At 40.6% G+C, this 18,202-nt stretch overlaps 1 protein-coding gene across 4 annotated transcripts; it reads left to right on the forward strand.

The window, feature by feature from the left end:
- The first annotated feature begins 2,816 nt into the window (after positions 1-2,816).
- Ctla4 (cytotoxic T-lymphocyte associated protein 4) lies at positions 2,817-17,989 on the forward strand. 4 transcript variants are annotated; one of them, XM_047546445.1, is made up of 5 exons: positions 2,817-2,988; positions 5,548-5,895; positions 6,329-6,438; positions 15,045-15,143; positions 17,865-17,989. In XM_047546445.1, the coding sequence occupies exons 1-5, from the start codon at positions 2,880-2,882 to the stop codon at positions 17,868-17,870; spliced, it is 672 nt and encodes a 223-aa protein (XP_047402401.1). In that variant the 5' UTR covers positions 2,817-2,879; the 3' UTR covers positions 17,871-17,989. The 4 variants fall into 4 exon arrangements, with proteins under 4 accessions (XP_047402401.1, XP_047402400.1, XP_047402403.1 ...); XM_047546446.1 differs by lacking the exons at positions 15,045-15,143; positions 17,865-17,989 and adding exons at positions 3,850-3,875; positions 7,709-8,902 and having other exon boundaries at positions 2,879-2,988; XM_047546444.1 differs by lacking the exons at positions 15,045-15,143; positions 17,865-17,989 and adding an exon at positions 7,709-8,902.
- The last annotated feature ends 213 nt before the right edge of the window (positions 17,990-18,202 follow it).

The following is an 18,202-nucleotide window of genomic DNA, read 5'->3' on the forward strand; positions in this document are numbered from 1 at the left end:
GCCATTATCTGGCAGACATTGAACTTTTCAGTCCCAAGGAAAAAGCTAGCAATTCTTCAGGTGAGGATTCAAACCCAGATCTCCTTGACTTCAAAGCCTTTACTTTAGGGTAGTAATTTAAGAGTCCTATGGGCTTCAAATCTTGGCTCCATAAACTATTGTAGGGGATTGGATGAGTCACTCTCAATGACTTGGTTTCCTCCTTTATAAAATAGGGAAAATAATGACCCCTTTCTTTTTTCTTTTTTTTGGTACCAGGGATTGAACTCAGGGGCTCTCAACCCTGAGCCACACCCCCAGCCCTATTTTGTATTTTATTTAGAGATGGGTCTCACTGAGCTGCTTAGCGCCTCACTTTCGCTGAGGCTGGCTTTGAACTCATGATCCTCCTGTCTCAGCTTCCCAAACTACTGGGATTATGGGTGTGTTCCATGACCCATTTCTTGTATGGTTGTTATGAGACTTGAATGAGACAAAATTTTGCAAACATTTGCTTAGTTCTTGACAGCACCACAGTACATCCCAAGACATAAATCTGTAATATCCTAAATTTCTCCTTCCACTTACTGATTATGGATTAGTCCCTTAGGGACAATGTCTCCATAGCTGCCATTACCTTAGTTTAGGCCAGGGATTGACAAACTATGGCCTATAGGCCAAATGCAGCCTTTAGCTATTTTTGTAAGTGAGGTTTTATTAGTAGGTAGTCATGTCCATTTTTAAAAGTATAATCTGTGACTGCTTTCACCCTGAAATGGCAGAGTTGAGTAGTGGCAACAGAGACTATATGGTCTATGTTATTATAATACCTGACCCTTTACAGAAAAAGTGTTCCAACTCTTGGTGCTTGGAGTATTGCAGTAGTTGCCTTCCTGGCTTTCCTGGTTACATATTATTCCTTCTTGAATCCATCTTTCCAAGTCTTCTTTCTGTGCAAGGAGGAGTTTCCCTAAACTGGGAACTCAGCTAGGTCAATTTGCTCTTTGTGTTTCAAAGTGGCCCTCACTTCTAAGAACATCAGCTTCTACCTACTGGCTTTGTTCTCTGGCTTCATGCCCTTTCCACCCTTGATACATAGGCAGCCTTGTCCTTAATAATGAACTCAGGAAGAATACTTTCCTTCCTCTGAGAAGTCCTTTCTGATGTTCTCAGGCCAAACCGAAAGCTTCCGTTTCTCTGTGGCTTTTGCAGTACCTTAATTCTAGCATTTATCTCCATCTACTACAATCATGGGGTTTAGTTAGCTAAACCCATTGCTGTGGGATCCTCCTGAGGGCAGGAATATATATTTTTTAAATCTCCAGTGCCTAGTAGATTGCCATTGCTTGTTGGCATTTGGGCTGGAGTTTGAAAGTTTCTATAAGGTGCTCGGGGAGTATAGAACAGCGGCAGATCATGAGAAGCTTCCTGAAGGAGGTGACAGCTTATTAAGTTCTGGAAAATGAGAAGGAGGGGAAAATGAGATAATGGGAAAAGACAAGCAGTAGGGAGCTTAAGTAAAAGGGATGATCCCCGAGAAAAGCATGTTGGAGAAATGACAAGCAGGGAAAGGGGGCATGTGAGGGAAGGCTGGAAGATGGGCTGAAAGGGGAGCATTGGGTCCCTATTCTACAGAAGCCTCCTGTGCGGAGATGGGTGGAGAACAGGGAACCATGGAAGAACCACCGCTGGAAAATGCCATATTCCATGTTGCAAAGGTCTGTTCACATGTCAGTCTTCTAGAATCCCCTTAAGCATCAACTGTTCGTGTCTTGCCATCATCCCATTCTAAGTGCACGCAATTCCTCGCATGTGCTAGGTTCTCAGTAGATATTTCTTCCATCATTGAAATGTATGAACACTCCCCAGATTGAAGGAGGGAGTCCTTGATGTCTCGTATTCTAAACAATGCATTTGAAATATTTAATATATTCAATATGTTAATACAGAATACTTAAATATTTAAATATAAAATATTCTAAATAATAGCATTTATTAGATGAACCTTGGTCCCACCTAGCTTTTATGAATATAAGAACTCTGGATGTATTTATCTTTAGCTTTTGGATGTTATGCTTAAAAACTCTTGTTAGAAAAAAAATCCATCCTTTTATGGAAGTTTTTAATTTCTTAGATTATTTTGGCTAACTTTCACTGGACTTGTAGAACTCCGTTTTGTCTTCAAGTAGACTTTTAAGAACATCCAGATTCTTTCTTAATCTTCAAAACCAGAGACAAGTTTTTCCTACCTCTTTCTTAATTTATTTCTTGCTATTGTGGTATTTTCTTTCACCAAAGTGCTAAATGGGCTGAGGTGAAATAAATCTTATTCGTAAAGCATGCCAAAGGATACTTAAAAAGATGGTGCCTCACAGATTAAAAGCAGAGTTCTTATTAATGATGTCCACAGCCAAATTCTGTCATCGGCTCAGAGGACAGACAGCTTAGCAGTTTTGGAGATGTCAGTGAAATGAAGGGGTTGGTAAGATGACCAGGCAATTGGATAAAACTGGGATTTAGGGGGATCCCTGCTCTCCAGGAAATTCTATAAGTCTCTACTTATCCAGATCCCTAAAGTGAACACGAAGCTTCAGTTTCAAATTGAATAGGTTTTTTTCCATCCATGGATTGGCTTGTTTTGTTCAGTTTTACTTTGAGTGTTTGAGGTCGTCTTTTCGACGTAGCAGCTAAACCCACGACTTCCTTTCTCGTAAAACCAAAACAAAAAGGCTTTCTATTCAGGCACCTTCTGGGTGTGCACATGTGTGGTACACACCTGGGATCAAAGCTGTCTATAAAAAGTCCTTGAATCTGTGTGGGTTCAAACATATTTCGAAGCTTCAGGATCCTGAAAGGTTTCACTCTGCTTCCTGAGGACCTGAACGTGGCTCCCGAAGGCCATGGCTTGCCTTGGATTCCAGAGACCTGAGGCCGGCTTGGAGCTGGCTCACAGGGCCTGGGCCTGCCCTGCCTTGATTTCTCTCCTCTTCATCCCTGTCTTCTCCAAAGGTGAGTGCAGGTTTCTGGAGCATGAAGGTGGAGGAGGTGTTTCTCCTACCTGGGTTTCATTTCTTTCAGTAGTCAAGGACAGTGATTTATAGCAGAGACAAAAGTTAAAGGTGAATCTCCTGTTCCCTGGCCTGGTGGCTCTATGTTCCAGAGCAGGCAGGGGACAGCTTGCAGCAGCCAATAAGCAGAGCTATAGCTCTTTGCAGAGTGTCAGGTTTTGAGCAGGGGCTGAATGAACACATGTGAGTTGGTTTGGGAGACACAGGCAATTTCAGACACTTCAATAACATTGGACGAAAATACTATGAGATTAAATGATTTAAAAGGGAAAAGACATCCCCAGTCCTAAGTACAGGGAGGCTTGGTATCAGGGTGATTACAAGATTTCCCTCTTATAAAAATGAATTTAGGCAAATCACAGGAAGTGTTTCTTTTCTATACAATTCAAAGCTGTAATGTCTTCTAACTCATTAATATTATAAGCTAATTAGCTAACTTGTTTAAAATTTAAGCAAATTATGGGAAGAATGCCTTCATTATTCAATTCAAGGTCTTAAGGTAGGTCCTCTTGGTTTTATAAACTAGTTAGCCAATTATTTTTAAATAAAATGATTTAAAAATGAAAAAAGGAAGGAAGAAAAAAGGGTAAAAGAAAGGTCAGAAGGAAATAAGGAAGGAAGGAAGTCATCAGTCTTGTTTGGCATAAGATGCTTAATTGCCTGACCTACATGTGAATTTCAGATGCAGACCTTCTGTGTCAGATGAAATAAAGCTCTTTAGAGATTGGTACCCAGTTTGTTCCCTGGCTTAAACTGATGAGTACTTCCATTGAATCTCAACTTTATCTCTCTCTCTTTACAGACCTTTTCAGTTAAGAAAACTATATGGTTAGTATGACGGGGGTACTCAAAAGATAGTTGATAATTTAAATTTTAAGGGAAAAGAAATAGTCATGTATACTTTCTTATTTTTTTATATTTTGAATATGTAAAGAGTAATACCATTGGAAGTGTTCTAATTTCCTTTTTAGGAAATTTATCTCATCCTGTAAATAGTATCCTTACATGTTAGATATTGGAAAAAGTGACCAGATTAGTGATGATAAGGGCAAGCTCACCTGGGGAGGGCAGGAAATTTGGTCTTGCTTAGGCTTGGAGTTGATACAATCGAGTACTCTTTTGGGCAGTATATAGCTAGAGGCAGAAGAGGTGGGTGGGTGTGATTAGCACAAAGAAAGTTAATTTGGGGTAGAAGTTCTTAAACTCTGCAGTGGTGTTGCTACAGGGCAAGGATGCTCAGAGGGCATCTCTGATAGGAGGAGATGAAGTTTGGGAAGGAAACTATTGGTCTCACCAGGGATGCTGGAATAGCAATGGCAATGGCTGCTGCTATGTTGTTCTCTTTCCTGAAGACAAATATTGTCTAGTACAGGTTCCTGGGGGAAGGGACTAGTACAGGGTGATTTATAGACAAAAAAGTTTGTCTTTGAAACGTCAACCCCAAAGGGTAGATTGGAACTGGATCATGGAGGACATTGAATGTTATTTATTTGTTTTTGCAATCCATGTTAGTAAAGCATCAAAGGTTTTGAGCTGATGAGTGAATGACATTGCTCAATCTAAGTTTTGAATATCACTTGCAATATTGACTGGAGAGGAACCAGATTAGTTAAAAAAGGATAATTGGACATAAAGCCACCAATTTTTAGCTGCTACAAGCCTCTTTGTATGGAGAACTGGCCTCTCTTATCTTGTAGAAGGAGAAGAAAAGAGCAGGAGAACCTTCAAGTGAAGGAGAGAGTGAGGGTGGAAGAGGTAGTGGTGGTGGCAGGGGAAGCCCACAGAAGTTAACAGCAGGGTTGCCTCAGCCCAGAGAGGAAACGACCTGGTGCCCTTGGCTCTGTGGTTCCTCATCTAACAGCACATGCTACAGCACAGCAATAAAGCCAGGGAAGAGGTTGGGCAGTGCAGTGAGCCCAAGTTCTGCTGCTGCTGGGCCGCAGAGGTCCAAGGTCAGTTAGATACGCAGGCAGGAGGTTTTGGGTATGCTTTGAGAGATGAGGCAAAATTCTGTGCTTCAACCTCCAGAAGTTCCCCTACTACTCATTAGAGTTCCTGGGCTATGTATTTCTATTTATAACCTTAGAATTCTGGAGTTTGTAGGCACTTTGATATCAGGTGGTCTCCCCCCATCTTACTGTATGTGAGAACAATGAAGAGGGGAGTGACCTGCCAAAATGACACATTTTATGATAGAGCCAGGTCTCTAATTTGTCACATTAGTGCCCATCTTGGCATGACTACCTGTCTTCAAGAAATTATTTCCCATTGAGGAAACACCTTTACGGAGAGTAGCTGGAAGATAGCGATGGATGGAGGGGAAGCCAGGATGGCTGGTGAGGGAAGGGGTAAGGGAGGGTGGTGGGCTTGTCAAAGGGGGAGCTATGGCCAGGGAGGTGAAGCTGGTGGAGGCTTAGCGAAGATAAACCTTGACAGGTGCCTGGATCAGGCCATGGACGCACCTGAGCTCACTGAGTTCCCTTTGGCTTTTCCATGTTAGCAATGTACGTGGCCCAGCCTGCAGTGGTGCTAGCCAGCAGCCGGGGAGTTGCCAACTTTGTGTGTGAGTATGCAGCTTTACGAAAAGCCACTGAGGTCCGGGTGACAGTGCTGCGACAGACAGCTGACCAAGTGACCGAGGTCTGTGCCACGACGTACACAGTGGAGAATGAGTTGACCTTCCTAGATGACTCCAGCTGCACTGGCACCTCCAGGGGAAACCAGGTGAACCTCACCATCCAAGGGCTGAGGGCTGCGGACACTGGGGTCTACATCTGCAAGGTGGAGCTCATGTACCCCCCACCATACTACGTGGGCCTGGGCAACGGAACCCAGATTTATGTCATCGGTAAGCAAAGCCATTTCACTAAGTTGACACTTTGCATTGCTGTCTTCATTGTACGAAAATAGTTTGTTCCTTAATTTCAGGTGATTCACTTTTAGGACTATGAAAATTCTCCTTAAGAGTTCTCCCCCATACAATAGTCTTGCTTATTATGGGTGGTGACCTAAACATCATTCAGAACACAAAATAAAATGAGTTGGGGAGGGTGTTTTTTTCTGCTAGCAGAATGAATTCACTCTGTTATATCCATCTTGAAGTTTGCCCTTGTGCCTTTGATATTACACTCTGAGGAAGTAGTCATAGCTATGGACGTACAAATACAATCTGGGCTAAACAGAAAGGTCTAGAAGCTCCAACTTCTTTTCACTCTTGGGGGAGGTAAGACCTGAAACTTTAAAACCATCTCAGGCAGGCTCTGCTTTGTTTTCTGTTGCAGAACCAGAACCATGCCCAGATTCTGATTTTCTTCTTTGGATCCTTGCAGCAGTTAGTTCGGGGTTGTTTTTTTACAGTTTCCTCGTCACAGCTGTTTCTTTGAGTAAAATGGTGAGTGTGATACTGATCAGACTCCATGTTTGATGGGGTCATCTTCAGTATTATCTACTGACCGAATGTTGGTGTCAAGTTCAATTTTTTAAAATATGAAGCAATAAATGAAGAGGAGGAAGGACAGTGGTAAAGAACACACTAGCACTAAGCATTGGCCTTTGAGGTTTCAGGATGACTAAGATGGCAGATGAGTGTGTTTGACATTGAATGTTTGTGTGCTTCTGAACAGGGTTTCAGTTTGAGTAACTGTTTGAACAACATGGGGCAACTGTTTTGTTCTTTGCTTAATGACATTTGTACTTAAGTTAATAACCCAGAAACACAAGATTATGTTCTAGTGAGGATCACCTGGGTGGATTTCGGTTCTCCTAAATTTCCTCTCCTTCACCTGGAAACCATCTTCTGGTGCTATTCTTGCACACTCCCTGTCTAAACTGTAGCTGTTCCTATTATCCAGTTCAACATAGACATCTTGACCTTCATTCCAGTTCAGAAAATGAAAGTCCCAGTTGTTGTTTACTACAGTTGTTGATGGGAGAGCAGAGAGAGATATGGAATCAGGACACCTGTCAGGATTCCTAACACTTTGTTTCAGTCACCTTTGCCTAAGGCTGACTTTCCCATAATGAATCTATCCTCTCTCCTTCTTTGTCCTTCTCCTCCTTCTCCTCTTCTTACTGTCCCACCCTGCCACACAAATACACACATGAAGACACACTCTTCTAAGAGCCTCTACCTCACCTGATAGTGATGTTCTGTGGCTGTGGGTTCTTCCTGCTCATTTGCTACAACTACCACACAGTCTGTCAGACTGGACCTCAACTGACCAAGGTGATAAAAACCTGGGAACTAGTGTAGACAGAGGAAAAATAATAAAACACATAGGAGGAATGGAGATGAGAAATGTACCTCTTACCCAGGATAACTAAACTTGATTATCTTATTAACCTGGTTCCTTCAAAGATAAGATCTGGTCTATTGTTGTAGGCTTTCTGGGTGTTTTTGGTGAAGTTTTCTCAAAACCTCTTTTTCCTATCTTCTGGCTAGGGAAAATGGCTGTTATTTTACATTCAAATTACAGAATTATTTATGTAAAATGAAATTTAATAGCTGAATCAAGAGAATCTCCTGGAGTTTCTAACACTATGCACAGGGAACATTCATTTTCATTGGGGTAGGGATCCCAATAGTTGCTGAGAACTATTATGGCTAGAAGTGGCTTCTATATTCTTTGATAACAATTACTGTTTCTTTTTATGTTTGACAGTTGAAGAAAAGAAGCCCTCTTACAACAGGGGTCTATGTGAAAATGCCCCCAACAGAGCCAGAATGTGAAAAGCAATTTCAGCCTTATTTTATTCCAATTGAGAGACCTTTGTGAAGAAAGAAAGACCATATTTCAATTTCTAAAAACTGAGACAATTTTAACCTTTTTTTTTTTTTTTACTATCCAGCTATTTTTTAAAAAATTTGTGTATTCTGGAGAGGAATTTGCCTCTCTTTAACATAAAGCTGGATGTAGAACTCAAATTCAGCCTACTACCATTTAAAGCAAAGGAGCAAGAAAACAGAGCCAAAATGTTTCTGTCACATCGGACCCAATTTTAGTAAAAGAATCACTTGGGAGTAATGTGAGGATATAGCATTATGATGGGGGTGGGGTCAGTGAACTAAGGGAATAACAGTGCAGAGAAAGGGAGTCAGGGAGAGGACTAGATTATACAAACCTTGTATTTATGTGTGAGATGTTTATAGTGGACATGATCTTCAAAATTTTTTTCTGTGTTATTTCTCTTAACAAATATATAGTTATATGAAGTTTTTTTAAACATTCACATGACTATGTGTTAGCCAGTGATTCCAAAGTTTGTATTGTACCAATATGTATTTTTTTAAAATAGTATCATGCATGAAGGTCACATGTGCTTTTGTGTATTTGATGATGGTTTGAATAGAAACACTATATGGCCGTGTCTTCCCACCATGGGTTCTGGGGAAGTTTGTAGAGGATCTCTGGACACTAATACACCAGGTAGAAGACAGTCACTTGCTAACTGGCTTGGAAACTGGATGAGGGGGTGGCAGTACTCAGTTGCACTGAACTGATATTGACATGAGCATTGAGGTTTTACACCAGCTTCTTTAGTGATTTGCAAGGAAGTCAAAGCTGGGGTATCTGTGTTAACTTGACAGAACACTGTTGTCAAGACAGTGGCTCACTCCAGGAGAGCTGTAGGCATGACCTTCTAGGAAGCTCCAGTTCCATGGGCCCAGTTCCTTACAGATATATAGTGAATGCCACAGACAGAAGATAGTAGCAGTTGGCAGAATGGGGTGCATGAAAGTTTCTGAAAACTAACATTGTTGGTGTTTTTTAACTCAATATTTTCCATGAAAATGCAACAACGTGTATAATACTTTTAATTAAATAAAAGTGTTTGGTGGAGTTGTCTTTATCACCCTTAAATTTGAGTGTTGTGTTTCAGTTTGGTTTTGATTTATTTATTCAATGGAGTCTCCAATGTTGGAAATCGGGGGAAAAGAAAATGGATAAAAACAAAAGGGCAAATAATGCTTCCTGAGTCATCCTTTACACAATTTCCTGGAAGCCATTATTGGAAGGAATTCTTCCTTTTTCTTTATGATTTCTTCAATTTGGGATATAATGTGGGTTAACACAGACTTAGCACTCCTTTAAATATCACACGGCATGCTCTTTAACCCAGGTTCTTCACCTCCTCTTTCTTGCCCACAGTTTTCTCAGGTCCACTCACACCAATTACAGTTGTCATGACAACTGCAGGATTGTCAGCGTGTCCTTGTAGCCATTTTGATCTGCCTTCATGGTAATAGAAACTTTCCCTTGTGGTATTTAGTGGACTATTTTGCAAATGTGGGTAAAACACTTGTCATCCTATGTTACTATCAACTGGCAAGACCTGGACCTGGCTCACACAGGTCTTTCTGGTTCTTGTAACCAATGCGTAGCCTCAGCCTACTTGGTCCTCACTTTAGGTTTCTTGCTGTTGATGTTCATATCTAGTTGTTTTATGCAATGACTCAGTGTGGTCAGGGACCACCTGTAACTGAATACACTGGATTACTTAGCTCACTGATTTGAGTGCTTAATCCCAGATGCACTGAATCAGAAACTTTGGATAATGGGTCCAAAAGTTAACATTTTCAAAAGCTCTCTAGTTCTTCTCATATCCATCAAGTTTTGAGAATTGCTGCTTAGGCAACTTAACTCTGTCTCTGCCTCTGTCTCAATTTCTCTGTCGCCCTTTCTCCTTCTCTCTTCTCCATTGTTCACTCACTCCTACTCTTTCTTTTCATTTTTTTTTCCCCAGAAAATTCTTATGAATAAATGAGAAGACCCCATAAAAGTTTGTTAAATGAAAATGAATACATCTTTAAATCAGGGTAATGGTTAATACATAGTACTCTGCTATGTAGAAGACTATGCTTCTTGCTCTTTTGGCCTTTAGTTGGGAGCCATGAAGAAGCACACAGATTAGGAGCCCCAATGAATAGTCTAGTATCTTTTCTACTACTCCAAATGTCTTCAGAGAGATCACTCCTTTCTATAGCTGATGGTAGATCTAAAAGACAGAGAGGACCTTGTACAAAAGACTCCCAGGTACCTTTCAGATACCACTGGACTACTTTACATAAGCTTAATATCTCCTCTACTCTCACCCGAATTTCTTCCATTTGCTATTCATTGTGTTAAGCATTTCCCTCTTCACTCAGTCTTGATCTTGTAAATAATAGAATACCCACTGGCTCAGAGAAGTTTCTCCTGTGACAGAAGAATTAGGCAAGAAAGACTCTGACTTAGTGTTTCACTGAGAAGGGAGAAAGAAAATCAGAGGATGGGCATGAAATGAAAGCTTTCTCTAACCCCCACTTTGTCTATGAGGGTAGATCCTTCAACTGTAATATTCAGAGCAGTGCTCTCTCTGGCCTTCAATCAGAGGGCCAACTCTCTCATGGAATTTTAACTTTCATTACCATCTTCATCTCTGGGAAGAGCATCCAGGGGAATCCCAAAGACTCCATGCATCTAAGTGGAGTTCAATTTACCATGCAGAAGAAGCCTGGGCACTATAACCCTCCTCCCTGAAACCACTTATCCCACACAGGAATGTTGGTGATGGGAATAGGATAGAGCTAGCAGGGGCTTCAGGGTCAGTTTCTCCTTCTATATACTCCCCAGTCCATGCTTCTACTCATCTTCCTTCTCCCAACAATGGTATGCCCCAATATCTGCTACTTTCCATCTCCCTATTTCTCATCTCCAAGTATTTCAATTCACCATTCTCATATTCATCAAGACTAATCTCAAACTTTGCCTCTTCCATCAGATTTGTTAATGGTTTAAGCCCACATGGATTTTTGCCCTTCTATTATAGCTATCTTTGGTTTCACCTCTAACAATTTCAAGTGTTTATGTCTTTTCTGCCTGATTTGGGAACTTTTCTGAGACATGAATGATCACAGCTTCAGGCATACAGTAGATGCCAAAATAAATGGATTAAAGAATTGGGGAGCTAGGACATCTGGGACTATGGACAACTGTCTTCACAGAACCTGTCTATGGTTTTTTATGTAGCTCCAGTCTAATCTCTTCCCATTGGACCAGGAGAACTCTTTGTATGTCAGTTATCTTTCAGCTTAAATCTCTATGATTCTGGAATGTGAGCTCCAGCTGCTACCCAGTCCCACACATTCTAATTTTATCTCAAAAATTTTCCATTTTGGAGGGAAAATTCTCATTTTTATTCTATCTCTCTGGTCCTCCTTTGAACTGGGGGTTGTTACTCAAACTGACTGTACTTTCATACCCAGGCAGAGCTTTCTTCTGTGTCTATTCTTGATAAATATTTAATTTAAATTAGCTGGAAAAGAACTTCCAAAATGTTGATGATACAGTGTTGTTAATTAGAGCAAAACCAGTCAAGACCTTTAAGAATTTATAAATTTAATTCATCATTTTAGGAGGTCTCAAAGCAAAAGAGAAAATGACTTTCTCTAGAAAGTTAGTCCTATATCTGTTTTCTACCTGATTAAAGACTCAAGCTCTTTAGAGGTCCTCATTTTATATTGTATATATTTATATACTATATATAAGTATGTATTAAATATATATTATATATAAATACATATCAGGTCAATTTTCTTTGGTCTAATCCAGAAATATGATGTACTCTATTGGTGGAAAGGGAGGAAACTTTCTTTCCGATTTTATGTGTTCTTGGTTAGAGGCTATGATAGAAGTCAGTGGGCAGGTTTGCCAAATTCAGCCAAAACAACAACAACAACAACAACAACAAAAAACAAACTCCCACCAAAAAAATACAAACAAAATAATAAAACCAAGTATGTCCCATATTTGATTCTGACAACCCTATCAACAGAAAAGATTTATAATTCTAAAGCAGTAAGAATAAAAATTTTGTTGAAGATCCCTTGTTAGGAGTTTCTAGGTAAGAACTGTCTTCATTTTGTGACCTTGGTTCCAATTCTAACCTAATCTCCTGCTCCACTCCTGGGCAAGTGGAATTGATGCTGTGTCACTGGAAATTAAAGTATTCTGCAGAGGAGGTAATTATTTATCTTCTATACGTTTTCTTAGAAGTCAACCCACTCTGGTGCATATGGCAAGGGGCCTAACATTCAGACCCTTCTTGGAAATCTATGCTGTCATGGGTGTACTCTTATAGATATCATTATATTTATTGTTTATCTGGAGCATTTGAAAAATATGCAGTCGAAGTAACTCAGACTCAGAACTTCCTGTTTATAGGATCTGAGGCCAGGCCAGTGGATTTCAATATTTCAGAGGCTCTTTGGGTTATATTTTCCAAAGCTCTGGTCTCATTCAGGAACATACCATCATAGATGATTAGGACTAAAGATGGAACCTTGTAAATTATGCTCACATTTAAGAAGAAAATGAGGATCAGAGACATCAGGAAATGTGTTAAAGAGCACCAAATAAGGCAGGATTTGAATCAGCTGAGAAGCCAAATCTCCAGCGTTTTATATGCAAGTTCTGCAGCTGAAACACCATAAGCCTTGCTGCGCCAGGGACTGTCCTTTTCAGTTGCTTCTGGAGCATCACTGCCACCACTCCAGGCTGATACCAGAAAACCACTTTCCTCCTACCCTCACCCCAAATGCTCAGGTTAAACCTCTGTGTAATCACCACCACCATTGCTGGCCTGATAGTGGCTCCATCTTTTCTATCTTTTCCTTGACCTTCCAGGACACTAGCGAAAGGGGCTCAGCTGATCCTGCTGGTCCTGATAGCAATCCTTCAGAAGAATGCCAGACCATTGCAGCAGCCTGTCAGCGACACCTGCGGCACACTGAGAGGGTTTCCAAATTCTGCAGGAAACCGTGTAACAACCATCAAGATGATACGTGCTCTTTATCCCACACAATCAGGTTACCATAGCAACCAGCAATATCTCAAAAACATGACATTAGTCACAGAAAGTGATATTATCTATTTGAACAAAAAGCGAAGGCTCTCTCTGGGAAGAATTATAGGAAATACGTGTCAGGAGGCTACTACAAGTTTTAGAAAGCAGCACAAATGACTTTTTTGGGCACGGTGCTTTTCTGAAGGACATTTCCTTTCTCTTCTTGCTTCACCTTGACAATATTTTGATCCCTGCTGCTTTCATCCCACAGTTAGCTTATTTTTTCCAACATGCTGAAAATGAATTTTGCTTTCCTTCTTTGTAGTAAGCTCCACTCACTACTAATCTCTAATGTCCTGTGAGCATCTTTTTACCTTGGGTATTTCAAAGTTATCTCTGAATCTTTAACATCTACATCTAGATATTAAGGACAGAAAACTTGGATTTGTGAATTAAGACTAGCATTCTTGTATACTCCTTTTCAATTTAGGGAGCTTCCATGCCTGATATGGTTAATGAGATTCTTATTCTCAGTGACGAGGGAAAGGAAACCCACTTATGAACCTCACATAGTACACAAATTGATGTGCATTAGCCAAAGCAATTCCTACAGTGTTCATACAGAAGAGGGTTGCCATCACTTCCATTTTTAGATGAGGAAACTGAGATTCTGAAAGGTTTGGTTACTTTCCCAGAGCCACACAACTAGTAAGGGGGTAGGATCAGCATTAGGACTAATGTTTCATTACAAAGCTTGCATTTGTTTCCAAGGATCTTATCTACATTCTGGGGGCTATCTGTAAAAAGGAAATGAAAAATTGGAAAAAGAATGAATTGTGAAGTGCTAGAGAAGTAAAAGCATTGTTGAGGGAGTTAACAAATGGGTGTTGGGGCAGGCAAATATTCTTTGGACAATTATTTTAAAGGTTTTCTGAAGGTGTTTGTGAATGAGATTGTCCAAAGCAGATGAAAGTTGTAACCAGAGAGAAAAAACAGGAAGTTGAAGGCATTTACAGATGGACCACTGGTTTCCATTTGCAGCCTTAGCCTAACTCTTTCCTGTTCCCTGGTGCTCAAGTCAATGCCACAACATTACTGGTTGGTCCACTTTTCTGGTCCTTGGATGTTCCAACTTCTCACACTGAAGCTTGACTTAGAAATGAGGGAAAATGGAAACCATTCAAACATCCAGTGAGAAACTTTCATTCTTATGTAACCTGTAGCTTTTTCTCTGCTAATGGGATGATTCTATCATCAAAACAGACTGGAGCTGATAGATACCACCACCAATCGAATTACTGGGCATTACCTTGCATGTGTATCTGTGAACCTTGAAATGAAGCTAGTGTGTAAAAGGATAATAATCAGTTTGGAGTAGAAGGTGGGGGCATGGGAGATAAAGAGGAAGGAGCCTCTCTGAGTTGAGGTTGATGGGGGCTGAGAAATTGCAGCAAGTCTCTGATGGAAAAAAAAAAATACAGACATCAAAAGCAGAAGACTGAGCATTGAAGATTATCCCAAACAGCAAATGAAGTGGATCCCTGTTCTGTGAATAAAATTATAGACAAGGAGCCAATGCCACAGGTCACAGAGGAATTGAGAGAAGCCCAAGTTAGAACCAGGGAGTAACCAGCCCATCTTTAGACTGTGGTGGAAATAGTTATGTAGAAGAAATTTCTCCAAGAAGTTCAAGTATGTGAATATGTAGGGCCAAAACAGAAAAAAAATATCCTTTTTTTTGGTTGGTGGGGGCTGGAATAGGCGTTAAAGGCAAATGGTTCCAGTTCTGGATCAGGGGTGGTAGTGGTTCCAGTCTAGATTCAGGATAGTGGAGGAATGGGTGTGTGTGGTGTGGTTGGGTACTGAGCAGGGTGAAACAGATTACAGGGGAGCAGCATCAGAGACTATCACAGAGGAACTGCTGAATACTTTAAGAATGTGCAAAGCTGACTAGCATGAACTGACTGCACTTGTGTCAATTAGAGTATTTATGGTATTTGCAATTTGTACCTGAGAAGAGAGGACTCAAGGATGGCATGATGCCTGTGCTCAAGGTGCGAAGGGCTGTCATATGAAAGATGGGTTATATTTGCTTTGTGGGTTTCTTAGAGAACTCAGCCCTAGGGTTCCACAGATGGCAGAAGGAGGAATTAACACTGTTTTTCTTCTTAGGTTGGGCTTGGATTCAGAGTCAGAGACAAGGTGATGGAGTCTATCATATCACAATCTGGCTTGGGGCAGGCCTACTGGCTCTTCATCAGCAGCTTTTGGGTAAGAAGGAATCAGAGGACTGGTTGGGCGGGGGACTGGGGAAGTGGACTTAGTTGAAGGTCTAGCTCCTGCAGGGCACTCCTTTGGACTGCATCTGAGACTTGTGATGGGTTCAGCCTCCATGAAGGCAGGTGTTACTATCCACAGAAATTGAAACTAGCAGGTCAGTACTATAGCAGGAAAGGGTATGGTGGAAATTCCCAAAGCAAGATGGCTGTTGACCTTTTGGTGGGTCAGTTGGTTCACATTAGGATTCCCAGCAACATTTTGAGGTACAGAGAATAGGATCCTGTGCCTGGTGGGGAGGGGTCTTAGACAGGATATCTTGGAGAACTGGAATGCTGGGCAAGTGAATTGAGACCAACATGGAGTTGAAGTCCACAAGTTGGGCAGACTGCATTGTCCTGGAGAACTTGCCTGGAGGTATTGCCAAAGAGTGGGTTTGGGAACAACCACTGGGCCACTGATCCAACCACACCCTAAAAATTCTTTTCCACACAGCTTTCTAGGGAACCATGGTTAATCATCACAGTTGGTACTCAAGATGTCATTGACAACTTTGATAATTTTTAACCACTTTCTACTTTTTCTAAGACCCAGTTCAAAAGTCCCTTCCTTTGTAAAACCTTCCCAAACTTCACAAATGGCTATTCTCACTGCATTTAGTCCTTTATTACTCTTTTAGCTCTTAACACTCTGCAGTATCAATGTTTTTGGCCTTGTTTCTTCTCTGAATTGAGCTCACTGTGGGCAATAAGAGAGTCCTTCTCATAGATGTCTAACTGAACCTTTGGATAGGAATATATTATTTCTATTTTTGCCAAATAATTTACCCAAGGCTCATCATGGTAAGTGGCAGAGATAGATTTGAATTCAAGCCAGCCTGGGCTTTTCCCTTAGGTTCTACTTAGTGATGTGTCCTCCAGCAAGTTGGCACAGGCTTAGGAAGAAGGAGAACAAGGCTGCATTTGTGAGCCCAGGCAGACATATTAGAATTTCCTGGCTATTCTGGGAATGGAATCGACTTCCCCACCCTCAGAATTTTCCATCTTCTGTGATGCATTATATACACTGGGATCAAACTAGTTTTGATGAATCTGACTTTTGACCACTGTCTTAACACTGTTGCTTTATTCAGTAGCTGCTGAACTATTTCTGTCTCACTTGGCTGCCTAACTTACAAACTGTTTCAAATCAGATGTCTTTTTGCCTAGTGAAACTGAGAGAATTATTTTATAATCACGCTCTCTGGAAAAAAAATAGTCAATGGAAATTTTTAATAAAAAAGAACATGGTAGTATCAAAATTTGAAGTCACGAATTGGGAAACATGCGGCAAAATTTTTATCCACTAGCCTATACGGTATTCTGTGACCATCCGTGGAAATTTATAGGTAAAAAATTAAGTACAAGCTGGTTTTTCTGTTCGCAGAACATAACAGAAACTTAATTAAAAACCACACAGTAACTTTGTAAAACCAGATGTGATGTCTATTCCCTTCAAGGTCAAATATACGCATAATTTAAAGAAAGTTATTTGTTTTGGTCTTTGAATGAAAAAGGCCTTTGTTAACATTTTTATTAAATGCTCTGCACATTTATATGATAGTTAAAGTAAATGTAATTATCTGCCTCAAAGTCTAAATTATATTCGTGAACAAATGCGTATGTATAAGGTTTTATTTAGTCTATTGTTTGAATGCTTTTCCTGTGCATAGATTTACAAGTAGGTTATGTTTAGTTCCACAAAAATTACTGAGTACTGGTCTTCCCATAGAATCTCTTATGAGTATGTAACCTAAAAGCTATTTAATCTGTCTAAAGAGTAGGTAATATGTCCTGGGTTGAAGGCAGGAGACTGGCCAACGTGACCCCTGATATCCTACTGGGTAAAGTACCAGAGCTATAATTTGGAAACTTGTCCCTAAGATCACTTCTGTGGAGCCCTGAAAAGAGAATAGTCAAAGGCAAGGGAACGAGTTGTACTTGTTTGGAGGGCTAGGAGTCCTGGGTTCTGCTCTTGGCTCTGCTCCAGCAGGCCTGCAGTAGCCTGGAGCCATTTAATAGTCTGGTGCTGTTTAGAAGTCAGCCTGGTGTCTTCCCTGAATTGCTCTGGCTCAAGCTGAACACCCACTCCTGGACTCATTCTTTTGTTCTTCTTGTGGTGAGATCTGTTTAACTCCCACAATTAGTTTTCATGCATTAATATTACTATCTCCCCCAAGACAGTGAATTCCTTTCACTTCATAGAGGCTGTGTTGGGGTCATGGTGAAGCATGACCTCTGGGGCAAATGATGGGGGCTTACCTTGCTCAATATTTTGTGCTTCAGTTTTCTCATCTATAAATATGACTGTGGTTGCAGATTGAATGAGTTAGTGTATATACAGTACTTAGAATGGGACTGGCATGGGGTGAGCTCTATATTATGTAGTAATTTAGGTAATAAATAAAATACTGTAGTGTATATATATATATATATATATATTTTTTTTTTTTTTTGTGGCCCCTCATAGTATACTTAGTACAGTGCCTGGCATAGACTAATACTACCTTTCTCCTGCTTGCCTTCCTTTCTTTCACTTCTCTTTCATTTCCTTGTTACTAGATATTTATTGGAAGATAAGAACCTTTGCAGTGAGACCCATAATGATTAAAATGGAGCTGTGCGTTGAGAAATGAGTCCACTATATCCTCTGGTTATTCTTCCTTTGCTTTTTCAGATCTGAAAGATCTCCCCTGGATCCTCCCTATGCTTGGGAAACTGACCAGCCTGTCCTGTACTCTGGCAATGGACACCCTCAGGAAGAGGGGAAAGTAAGAAGACTGAGCGATTGGGGTACTTTTGTTCATACCTGCTTGACACAGCTCTAGGAAGTAGTGTCCTTCCTTGACTGCAGTCCTGGTCAGGTAGGACACTACTGTCCTAGAGGACAGGGGAGCCTACAGAGCTATCATACAATTTGGAGCAACTTTGATAAGCTGCAGAGGTTTTCAGTTATAAAACAAGATGAATTTCTATTAAAAACAAGTGCAGAAAAGTGTGCTTTGGGAAGAAAAA

The sequence above is a fragment of the Sciurus carolinensis genome, chromosome 3, assembly GCF_902686445.1.
Source record: "Sciurus carolinensis chromosome 3, mSciCar1.2, whole genome shotgun sequence".
Classification (NCBI taxonomy): Eukaryota; Metazoa; Chordata; class Mammalia; order Rodentia; family Sciuridae; genus Sciurus; species Sciurus carolinensis.